The sequence below is a fragment of the Gobio gobio genome (assembly GCF_949357685.1).
Source record: "Gobio gobio genome assembly, chromosome: 21".
NCBI lineage: Eukaryota > Metazoa > Chordata > Actinopteri > Cypriniformes > Gobionidae > Gobio > Gobio gobio.
Window position 1 is genome coordinate 44,518,219 of NC_137117.1, and position 12,358 is coordinate 44,530,576.

Below are 12,358 nucleotides of genomic sequence, written 5' to 3' on the forward strand. Positions count from 1 at the left end.
ACTGGTAAATGAACTTGGCTTGCTGTCCTCGAAGGAGGCTCGAGCTCCAAGCTAAACCCCCCTATAACCGTCAGAAAGAGAGAAATAAAGAGATGGAGTGGATGGATTCCGGATGAATTGTCGCTGGGACAATCTGGAGGTCATAAATGCATTAATTATCTTTTCAGTATTTGAAACAGACAGCATGTGTTGTAGTTTAACAATGTTTATAATGTGAAATAAGGCTGAGGAAACGTATTCCATGTCTCCTGATAATGTCCCTGGGTGGAAACATATATGATGAAAAAAGCAGGGGGTCTAATACTGATCCCTGTGGCACTCCATATAGTATAACTTAAGTACTATCTTACATTTCTTCACAACACAGACTAACTAATGGTAATTGCATAAATACAATCTAAACCATGCCAATGCCTGCTCACAAATGCCAACATGATTGATTTTTCAGCAGTGCAGAGAATCAAGCTTAGGCTGCAGTGACTTGAAAATAATGTTTATGATGCCCTTTACGATATTATACAAGAAGAGCTATCTGATAATTTAGGAGACACTTTTATTCAAACAGACTTTGAGTTCAGTTCTTACAGGTTAAGTCCTCCTGGAGGAACCTGAGGTTTAGTTAGGTCAAGGTGGCATGATGTCTTATTGCTTGTTTTTTAAGGGATTGATAATTAATAAACCAATCCAAAATGTAGCCACTACAACAGATCACACCATCCTATAAATACTAGTGATGCTAGTATAACTCTCGAATACTCTCAAGTAGCTTTTTTAAATGTGCCTTTTACTGGTGTGCATCTTGAGGCAAAACAATGGCATAGACATATTTTAAGATATGCTTTCAGTTAAAACAGCTCAAACACTCATTTTAGTCTGTGACTTGAATTAAGCCTTGTCCGCGAAACCGTGCATCCATGTTATGTTTTACTGCACGACTCAAGGAATAAAACAGGCAAAAATTCTCAAAAGCTTTATTCGATTTTCTTTTTTTTTTATTTGACAGATATAAATACACTCTCAAATGTAAACTCAGTATTTACTTAAAAAAAAAGAAAAGAAAATGATTGAAAGACGTGGATTATGGGATTCATTTTAGGATAATTTTTTATTTCCCTGTGTAATACAGACTGCATAGAATGTAATTAAATTTGAGAAATAACTTAAGGAGTAGAGCAGAACATCAGACTTTTTGTACCTTTTTATTATTGAAATTATCTTCTAGCAAAATAAAGTCACACAAATATTTAGGCTTTTTACTAAATAAATGTCAAGGTCAAATGTTTTCAGTAAAATTTATAAATTAGTAAACAAATTAAACCCAATGAAAGTCTTAAATTTACACAACTTGGCCTTGACTTCAAAATATGTTTACAAGTGTGTACAATAATCAAATCTTCTGGAAATATTGACTTGAAAATGATAGACATATTAATAAGATACATCATAGACTGACAGATCCTCTATTGATCTCTCTCATCAAGCTTGAATATTTACTATCCTTTTGTGTGACAATCCAGGGAGAAACATCAGGAAGAAATTCCTCCATAATTTATTCCACCCCTTTCATGAACTCCAGGAACTCTGCAATAGAAGGATAGTGGAGATACATGGGACAGTATCAAGGATAGAGTTGCATCACATTGGGTCTTTAAGGGTTGACACAAATACTGCAATCTCCCATCATTACAACACACAATGGACACTGCCTCCTGACACCATTACTGACTTTAAAAAAAAAATCAAATGTAGCAATTTTCTTTCCCTGCCAGCATTTTAAAAAAAAAAGTTGCCAGCCACCACCAGCATTAAAAAAATTATAATTTTCACAAAATGTTCATGGTCCCCAGAATATTTTGTTGTATGAATATCTGAACATGCTATATATCAAAAGAAATTTGAAACAAAAAATCTTCTAGCTTAATACATACATTTTTTTCATAAGCAATTTTTCTATTGCTTGTTTCTGTTTCTTTTTTAACCTGTGTTTTGATCCTGAAATTCTGTATTGTTTCAGAAGATGTGTATTAGCGTCCCCTACCCCTGACACTATGGGGATGCCATACAAACTACTCCATACTGACCAATGCCTGCTTGTGGTTCACAAACTAACAACATACGCACTAAGCTCGGAGGCCTCAGTCCTGAACCATTAAAGCGTCAGCGGGCGAATGGTAGGCTACACCTTGCAACACATTGCTTCCATAACAATGTTAGGAAGGTCCTGAAGCTTCTATGTTCAAAAGGACTCTAAACTAGTCCGAGCCAGGCTCCAGGAAAGTCTAGACCCCTTATGTGGCGTTCACACCGGACGCGATTCGCGCGAATAATTCGCGGTAATCGTGCGAAGGTGGACGCGTGTACAGTTTGAGTTTACTCGCGCGTGACATTCACTGCACAACAGACGCGAATTCGCGTAATGGGCGGGGCTTCCGCCAGCAGCTCGTCTCGTTGAGAAATGGCTGACATGGGCTGTGTTTACATGTCTTTTTTTTGTTTTTTTTTGTTAATATCTACTGTTAATGTGTGACAAAACGTAGTTTTAAGACTTTTTCAGTCGATAATGTAGTTGTTTAAAGCTCAAAAAAAAGCTGGTTTATCTATATAAACAGTGCCTATTTGAACATTTTATCTGCCGTTTTCGGAGTTGTGAGCTCCAGCGGATCAGCGGCGCTCAGCGCTCGTCAAAGCCGGCGAGATCAGCCTTTCCTCGGCCAGTCCTTCTGCCGTCTCCCGCTGGCTCTGATGTCTCTGTGGCATCTCGAGCTATAATTCGTCTTGTAACGGCCGATCTTTGCTCTCATGGATCTATAATTTGTTCCCTGACAAATCGTTTAGGCTGAGGGCAAAGATAAGTTTCAATACTTAATTTTTTTAGGCTATAACTGTACGTTGCAGTTGTAACGTTAGCCTACTAGCACTGACTTTGAATGTTTGACTGCATTGTTTGCTTTATTTCATGTATAGCTTGTTATACATTACTTATACTTTTGTATTATTGATCATACATAAACTTGCATTTAACAAAAAGAGACTAGGTTGTGTTTCATGTCATTTAATGTTATCACAGTGATAATCATATTGTCTGAACCAGATATTAATATACAGATTTTCTCCTCATTGTTGTCACTACTAGAGCAAGCTCCTGATTGGTTCTCGCGGCACAAAATATCCGCCAAAGTTCAGATTTTTCAACTTGAGCGATTTGCGCGATTCGCGCGAATCGCGCGTTCAAACCGCTCAATTCGCGTCCTTCGCGCCGCAGAATGCCATTTCGCGTCTCTGCATTGACTTAACATGTAAATCACTTGCGTGAATCGCGTCCGGTGTGAACGCACCATTAGAGCAGAGCTACCAGAAAATAGAAAAAGCCTCAGCTAAGCCCATGACCCACATCTTACTATGTGGGCAATGAGGAGCATAACCTCACTTAATGTCCAAACCTGGAGTAGGTGACAGAGAAGAGAGTATAACGACTGTTATTCATTCATCTCAAACATCTGTCCAGCTCTACTTCTATAAAACTACTGTTTTGTCAGGAAGCCGAACAGCAGGCTTCTATATAGTAAAGCAAGCTCGCCTTACTTTTCAGGGTAAGGAGTGGGCCCAACCTCAGTTTAGACCGTCCCCAGTCCTAAATAACAGGCTCAACCTCATGCCAGCCATCCCCTACTTTAATTCCCCTCTAAAAACAACCTATTGTACCCCAACACCCTCCTCAGAGGGAGGGGAAAGGAGGGAAGGGGGTAGACTGGAAAAAGGAAGAAGAAGAAAAAGAATGAAAAAAGGGGCGAAAACTTAGGCAGTGGCCCTGCTAAAATCACTCTCTCCTTTTTTCCAGCACCAAGATCTGTGTGTTGCTTCTCTATTATGATTCCTCTTCAATCCTAGTTCCTCAGAGGTTCCTCTTCTCTCCAAGAACTCATTCCTGGAAAGGGCGATTTAGGAGGCGTTGAAAGGAATGGAAAAAAAGGGGGTTGAGAGCCTGGGCCTCAGCCCCACTTAATCACTCTCCTTTTTTGGTTGCACCCGCAGCTCCCGGATCTGTGGCTATACGCAGTTCAGAGACCGTCTCAGGGGATTATCCCTCCCCTTGATCCAGGTATTTGAGCAGATCTGTCTGATAAGTTTGCAGTACTGCCACAGTGTGCAAAGCTCCACCAGTTTGCCCAGCCGCTGCATACACTCTGCCCACCAACCTCAATGTCGTCTGACATGGTTTAGAGGGCAAAACACAAGCCTTCAGTAATGAGGATGTCCCAGGGGAAAGATAATCGCTAAATTCCTCCACCCATTACCCTGCTCGCCGAGCCCCTCTGCATTCAAATAACTTGAAGCCGAATTAACCATGTGAGCAGAGTCTGGATGCACACTTATAACTCCGCAAATATTGTTCATCTAATGGCTTGTTTCCACCTTTGTTTGAGCCAGAGACACTTCTCTGTCCACCAATCAACGTTCTGCAGTGATTCCAGCTCCACCCTTCAGTACCAGACTACTGAGCTAGGTACCCAAACAGAAGGGTGCCAAAAAGGTTTGGAATTAGGGTACCATTCATAACTTCTGACAATGGAAACGGCAAAAATTGCGTACTGAACTGAACTGTACTGAACCGTACCACGCCATAAACATTCATCTCTGCAGTCTCAAACGGGTTCAAGATTAATCGGGCTGTGGCATAAGTCATAAGCTCCACTAGCTCATCGTATGCAGTGTTATGCTGCATGGAGCAGGAAACTGATCTATTAGATACACTATATTGCCAAAAGTTTTCTGCCTTTACATGCACATGAACTTTAATGACATCCCAGTCTTAATCTGTCGGGTTTAATATGGAGTTGGCCCACCCTTTACAGCTCTAACAGCTTCAGCTCTTCTGGGAAGGCTTTCCACAAGGTTTAGGAGTGTGTTTATGGGGATTTTTGACCATTCTTCTAGAAGCGCATTTGTGAGGTCAGGCACTGATGTTGGACGAGAAGGCCTGGCTCTCAGTCTCCGCTCTAATTCATCCCAAAGGTGTTCTATCAGGTTGAGGTCAGGACTCTGAGCAGGTCAGTCAAGTTCCTCCACACCAAACTCGCTCATCCATGTCTTTATGGAGCGACGCTTTGTGCACTGTCGTGTTGGGACAGGAAGGGGCCGTCCCCAAACTGTTCCCACAAAGTTGGGAGCATGAAATTATCCAAAATGTCTTGGTGAAGCACAAGAGTTCCTTTCACTGGAACTAAGGGGCCAAGCCCAACCCCTGAAAAACAACCCCCCATCATAATCCCCCCTCCACCAAACTTTACACTTGGCACAATGCAGTCAGGCAAGTCCCGTTCTCCTGGCGACCGCCAAACCCAGACTCGTCCATCGGATTGCCAGACAGAGAAGCGTGATTGGTCACTCCAGAGAACACGTCTCTACTGCTCTAGAGTCCAGTGGCGGCGTGCTTTACCCCACTGCATCCCACGCTTTGCATTGCACTTGGTGATGTAAGGCTTGGATGAGCTGCTCAGCCATGGAAACCCATTGCATGAAGCTCTACACACTGTTCTTGAGCTCATCTGAAGGACACATGAAGTTTGGAGGTCTGGAGCTATTGACTCAGTTGGCGACTCTTACGCACTGTGACCCTCAGCATGCGCTGACCCCACTCTGTGATTTTACGTGGCCACTTCGTGGCTGAGTTGCTGTTGTTCTGTTGTTCCCAATTGCTTCCACTTTGTTATAATTCTACTTGCAGTTGAGCGTGAGTAGTGAGGACATTTCACGAAATTGACTTATTGCACAGGTGGCAACCTATCACAGTACCACGCTTGAGTTCACTGAGCTCCTGAGAGCGACCCATTCTTTCACAAATGTTTGTAGAAGAGACAAGGTGCTTGATTTTATACACCTTTGGCCATGGAAGTGATTGAACACCTGAATTCAGTGATTTGGAGGGGTGTCCTAATACTTTTGGCAATATAGTGTATATCTCTACTGACACCACATCTATTCCATCAGAATCATAGATGTGCAACGAGTCCTCGTTTTCTGCGGAAGAAGCAGCTGAGCGGGCTTCCACTTCTCGCATAAGGACAATGAAACCGGCTCCTCAACCAGTTCCTTGTGAGATTCCTGCGATCACAGCCTGTGTGCTCAGCAAACATCATTACACTGCATTGGTCATTGAATGGCATATTTGTGCACGTGCCTCAAACACCAGGTTCTGCATGGGCGCATCCCCATAGCATCAGCAGCTGACGCACCGTTGAAGTTCCCTCGAAAGAGAACATGGATTGCCAGAAAATTCAGTCAATGGCAGTGAAGCTTTGTGTCATAAATGATGGAAAATTCCCCCAATGGCGGGGAAGGTGTTAAGTGGTTTCAATGCAGCATAATCAAACTGTCCAGAGTCTAAGAAAATTGCTCTGAGAGGAACATACATAGGTTCCAGATTTCTAGTTAAATGGGAAGGCTTTTATAAAAGTTAACTGTTTAAAGAATTCTAATTATACATTGGGGGAGCGGGTTGTTGAGTGAACTTGAGTATAACACTGAACTTAAAGGGTTAGTTCACCCAAAAATGAAAATTCTGTCATTAATTCCTCTCCCTCATGTTGTTCGACACCCGTCAGACCTCCGTTCATCTTCAGACACAAATGAAGATATTTTAGTGTAAATCTGATGCTCTGAAAGGCCTCCATTGGCTCAATGCACGGTTCACTCTCAAGACCCTTAAAAGACACTAAAGACTAAAGTTACAAAGTCCATCTCACTACAGTGGTTCTACAATAACTTTATGAATCGGCGAGAATAGTTTTTGTGTGCAAAAAAACCCTAAATAACGACTTATATAGTGATGACGATTTCAAAACACGGCCTCATGAAGCTTCGAAGCGTTATGAATCAGTGAGTCGATTCATGATTCGGATTGCGTGTCAAACTGCTGAAATTTGGCGATTCAAACTGCTGAATTGACTCACTGATTCATAACGCTTCGAAGCTTCATGAGGCCGTGTTTTGAAATCGTCATCACTATATAAGTCGTTATTTAGGGTTTTTTTGCGCACAAAAACTATTCTCGCCGATTCATAAAGTTATTGTAGAGCCACTGTAGTGAGATGGACTTTGTAACGACGTCTTTAGTGTCTTTTAAGGGTCTTGAGAGTGAACCGTGCATTGAGCCAATGGAGGCCTTTCAGAGCATCAGATTTACACTAAAATATCTTCATTTGTGTCTGAAGATGAACGGAGGTCTGACGGGTGTCCAACCACATGAGGGTGAGGAATTAATGACAGAATTTACATTTTTGGGTGAACTAACCCTTTAAAGTATAAGTGAACTTGAGTATATCAAATGCTTACCATCATAATCGATTTTTCCATCATTGTTTTTGTCTCCGTCCCTCATCAGTTCATCAATGTCATCTTCAGTGATGGTTTCACCTGTACCTTCCAGCATCAGCTTCAGTTCATCAAGATCTATGTACCCATCTGCATTCCTGCCCAGATACAATCAAAAACCATTAGAAACCACTAAGCCCACCACAGGCCACTTCTCTTAATTCAGTTTAATTACACACATACTTATCAAACATACGGAAGAGTTCTGCCAGTTCTTCCTCTGACTTTCCTTTGCTGTCATCTTTCATGCATCTCACCATCATGACCAAAAACTCCTCGAAATCCACCGTACCACTGCCTGCATACACATGCACCAACAATCATTTTAGCACAAGCTCATTTTAGAATTTCAATGACAGTACATGCACGGACATTACATTTTTTATATGCTTTAAACAGCATTTTAATGCCCCCCCCCCCCCCTCAATAATGTTCCTTTAAATATTACTATATATTATTGAGTTAAATAAATAAATTAGTATTGATGAAAAAAACAACTAATTTTCGAAATACAAACTTTTTACATTTTATATGATACATTTTTAATGATACCAATACTGATTATTTCTTAAATGGGTATGTGATTTTTAAAATATTGTTTTTAGAAAAAATACGCAAATCATTTCACAAATCACAACTACATGACACATTAATAAAAATATGACCACAAATAAATAAAAATGTAAAATAAAAAATAATTTCGTATTTTATAGAAATATTGTGATTAATCATAAAGTAATTTATTATGACATAAATATGAATAAAATAAAATACCATGTATCATATATCTTTGCATCTTGCTACAGGTGAAAATTAGCACCACGTCAAACTAGGTTTCCTTTCTGCCATTGTGCATGGCTCTACACTCTCGCTTCTCACAGTCATGTGACACAACTCAGCTAAATATGTACAGGGTGTTTTGTAACAAATATTAACCTCTTAAGATCTGGGACCATTTTGGGGATTTCCGCCTGGATTTGGTCTACCCAAATTGAAAAGCTTCCCATACACACATACAGTGGTCTAAGTTCAAAATGTTGGTGTCATTTTACAGGAAAAAACCTTGTTTGAAGTTACATAAAACACTGCTAAAAGTGATAAACATGTAAGTATATGTTGTCTAAGCTGTAACCCCCCCCCCAAAAAAGAGACGCTTTTTGATCATTTTTTTGTATAAATTCAGTTTTGAAAGTGTGTAACTCAGGCCCTGTATGCTCTAGCACCCTGCAGACAGTTTGGGCTGCTTCCACTAAATTCCAGAAAATAGTGGATTTTTTTTTTTTTTCTGTATCATGTTGTATGCAAGATATATACAAATGGATCTACACCCCCCCCCTCCCACCACCACCATATACAGTGGTATAAATGCAATATCCCAGTGTCATTAAATTAATTTAATATGCTGGAAACAGCCCAAACTGTCTGCAGGGTGCTAGAGCATACAGGTCCTGAGTTACACACTTTCAAAAATGAATTTATAAGCCAAAATATCAAAAAGCGTCTCTTTTTGGGGGGGTTAGGGTGTGTGTGTGTGTGGGGGGGGGGGGTATTACAGCTCAGACAACCTATACTTACATGTTTATCACTTTTAGCAGTGTTTTATGTAACTTCAAAGGGTTTCCTGTAAAATGACACCAACATTTTGAACTTAGAGACCACTGTATGTGTGTATGGGAAGCTTTTCAATTTGGGTAGGCCAAATCCAGGCGGAAATGGTACCAGAGTATTAGTGTACATACGTTACTTTGTGTAAAACAAATGCCAAAGTGATGCATATCTCCAGAAAGAAAGAGACTCTAAGCTTTTAAATGGTACCACATATGAGGTCAGAGCTCCTCCACAGACATTTGAAATTGAAAGTATATACATGATGGTGTCATTCCGGACGCTGCAGGGTCCGTAGACTTTAAGTGGTTAAAAAAGTACTTACAGAAAAAGTACCCACATTTTGTATTACAATCATTCTAATATCGATATTTTTCCAATGTGCCCATCCCTACTTAGTACTTTTACACTTATGTCCTGAGTAAATGAAGATATCATTTTCATTTTTGTGTGACCTATTTATTGAATGGAGAAAGTTGGAATATAATATCAAAGATTGCAAACAGATGTAGTATTTAATGAAGATTTATCATTATAACATGCTGTTAAACGTCAAAGTTGCCTTGCTATTTCCTGTAATTTATATATAGGAGATTGCTACAATGGAGTGTTATATTGTTTTGTTGTAGAGACAATTTTTTGAAGGTCTTGTCTTGGTCTTGACTGTTTTTGCAGTCAGAATTTCATTTCAAGACTGATCAAGACTACAAAAGTGGGGATATCACTAAATTGTGGGTGTATTGTCTGATTTATTTGTGAACATCATTATTGGATTTAAAAATTCCTTTTTTAAACGCAATCATTTCTGACCTGGCAAAACAGTAACAAAAGAAATCAAATTAGAAATGTTATTGATTGTGATGCTGGGTCAGAAATCAATGAGGGATTTGCTCAGCCACAGAGCAACCGATCGAGCTCACCACCATACACCAGCTACAGGTGGAGAGGAGAGAGAGAGATCGAGCCAATTCAGTGGATGGGGTTTAACAGGAGGCCACGATTGATAAGGGCAATGGAAGGAAAGAACCAGGACACCTGGTTTACCCCCGACTTTTCTACGAGAAGTTCCATGATGAATGGAAAAGAAGGCTGGTTCTCGAGTGCAACACATTCAGAAAGCTGCGAGACGTGACGCAATGGTCAAAGATGAACATTTAGTGCATATTTAAATAGAAAAAAACGATTAAAACGCTTACTGTAAACAGAGTGGATTAATCACGTCATCTTTATGATTGGCCCAAAGAAGACTTACGTCAGTAAGTTCTGATTTAATACGTGCTCATGCCGGTAATCTTCATTCTGCGTTCACACATCGCACATTACCAGTAATGTTACAACTTCCCTTACTGGTAAATTGCCGGAACCAGTTTACTGGTATTTTTGAAAAGGTCCTGTTCACACATGATCTGTCACCGGGAATTTACCAGTAAAGACTGTATGTGTGAAAGGGGCTAATGTCTTGTTCTTTTCTTTGTCACAACACACACTGGTCTTAGTTTTGACTTGGTCTCGGTTTGGTGGACTTGACTAAAACACACATTACAGGTTAGGGTTCTGGAATGTTACTTATTCTGGATTGTTGTAGACTTTACCGTCCTCATCCACCTCGTCAATCATCTCCTGGAGTTCTTCCGGTGTGGGGTTCTGGCCCAGCATCCTCATCACCTTCCCGAGCTCCTTAGTGCTGATACAGCCATCTTCAGCATCCTGAACGAAAATATCAAATGCTGCACGGAACTCTACAAAACACGACCACAGGACTTTGGCAGTTAGTTAAGCTGTTGTGTACAGTATAGTCTCAACAACTTCATGATATTGTTAATGTGAGTCAGTTTAGTAAATCTTTATTGCAAAGAGCCCTGCTGAAAAACCCAGCATACATTCCATGTTGGTCCAGGCTGGTTTATTCTGGCTAGACCTGGAATAGTGCTGGTCTAGCTGGTCCACAGGCACTCCCGCTTCCCATGCTGGGGACCAGCAACAAACATCCCATTGCTGGTCCCAGCGTTCAAAACATACTGATAACCATCAATGCTGGATTTTTTGTTTTGGAACACTGCTGTTGTTGTTTTTTATTAGTTGGGCATGGGTGTTAAATTCAGCTAGTTTTTATTTTCATTGGTAGTGATGCAAATTAACAAATGTTTCAAACTCATAAACATACAGTACTGTGAAAAGGTATTACACACAGTAAAAATGTGTATAAAAGTATAGGCCCCACCTTATACAGTATATATCTCAAAATGCTTGATGTTCCCCTTCGAGTGGAACTCAATGCTGCCTCATAACGCTGATGCTACGCTTGAGCTGGTGTTGTAAACCCTGATCTTGATGGGCCGGTGACGAAGCGTAAATAGACGCCTGAAATATCACCAGCTTCTTTGTCTTCAGGAAGCCGTTTGTTTGCATCTGTGTGGGAAGTCTTGTTCTCTGTGTTAGGAGTTAAAAAAAAAATATATATATATATATACATTTGTCTACTGTCTACGGTTGCCCAGCCCAGGGGATCTGAGAAGTCCATTATCTCTTTTGGCACATACATTTCCTGGAGATGAAGGCTGCATTTCTTGCTTTGAGGTTGGCCTACTTTCTCCTGGAACTGAGGGGTTGCCACACATCGGTAGTCTCATATATAAATCCCCAGGTTGGTGATGCAGATTCTGCTCTGGGCTCAAAGCAGACTGCTCTCTCTGAGATGTAGATCTATTCGCCTCCGAGGAATCGTCTTTGGTTCTCCCTCATACATCCAGCTCCGTTAAAGGTCCCGTTTTTCGTGTTTTTTTTAAAGCTTTTATTGTGTTTACAGTGTGCAATATAACGTGTTCATGTTTCGCGTGTAAAAAACACAGTATTTTTCACACAATGTACTGATCTGTATACCGCTGTTTTCACTGTCCTAAAAACGCCTCAATGATTTCCCTGTTCTATGAAGTCCCTCCTTCAGAAATACGTAACGAGTTCTGATTGTGCCAGCGGTTCCCGTGTTGTGATTGGACAGCAGCTTAGCGCACGTTGCCCGGAAAGGTCACGCCTCTTACCATAACGGGGAGATGAACGCGCTCAAACTACAGCCCCTGAAGGCCAAACAAAGCTGATTTGACTCCGGGATGAAAATAACAGCGTCTGAACGACATGGCGACAAACAAACTCTACAAACGCAACCGAACGCAACACTTCCTCTTCTCCACGAGGGAGCAACAAGACCACGCCCCCTTTTTCGCGTACTCTTGTGGGCGGAGTTTAGTCAACAAACTGTTCTACTGCCGTCATTAAAGCAGGAAGTACAGGGATGTAGAACAAACCGGCTGTTCGCTGTAGGCTTTGAAAGGGAACTTCTGTTAAATAAAATATCTCGCTTGGCATTGAACTTTGAGCTTTATAA

At 40.8% G+C, this 12,358-nt stretch overlaps 1 protein-coding gene across 2 annotated transcripts in view; it reads right to left on the reverse strand.

Annotated features, from left to right (window-relative positions):
* Positions 1 to 955: 955 nt before the first annotated feature.
* The window catches only part of tnnc1a (troponin C type 1a (slow)), an 18,256-nt gene continuing 6,853 nt past the window's right edge, over positions 956 to 12,358 (reverse strand). The window contains exons 3-6 of one of the 2 annotated variants that reach the window (XR_013815468.1): positions 10,569 to 10,715; positions 7,555 to 7,669; positions 6,912 to 7,469; positions 956 to 4,958 (exon numbers count right to left, since the gene is read on the reverse strand). Coding sequence is in view for 1 of the 2 variants with exons in the window: in XM_079802908.1 (XP_079659034.1) it covers positions 1,550 to 1,581; positions 7,333 to 7,469; positions 7,555 to 7,669; positions 10,569 to 10,715 (431 nt within the window). In the remaining variant the exon portion in view is untranslated. The remainder of the gene's footprint in view (positions 4,959 to 6,911; positions 7,470 to 7,554; positions 7,670 to 10,568; positions 10,716 to 12,358) is intronic. The other variant, XM_079802908.1, reaches the window with a different exon arrangement.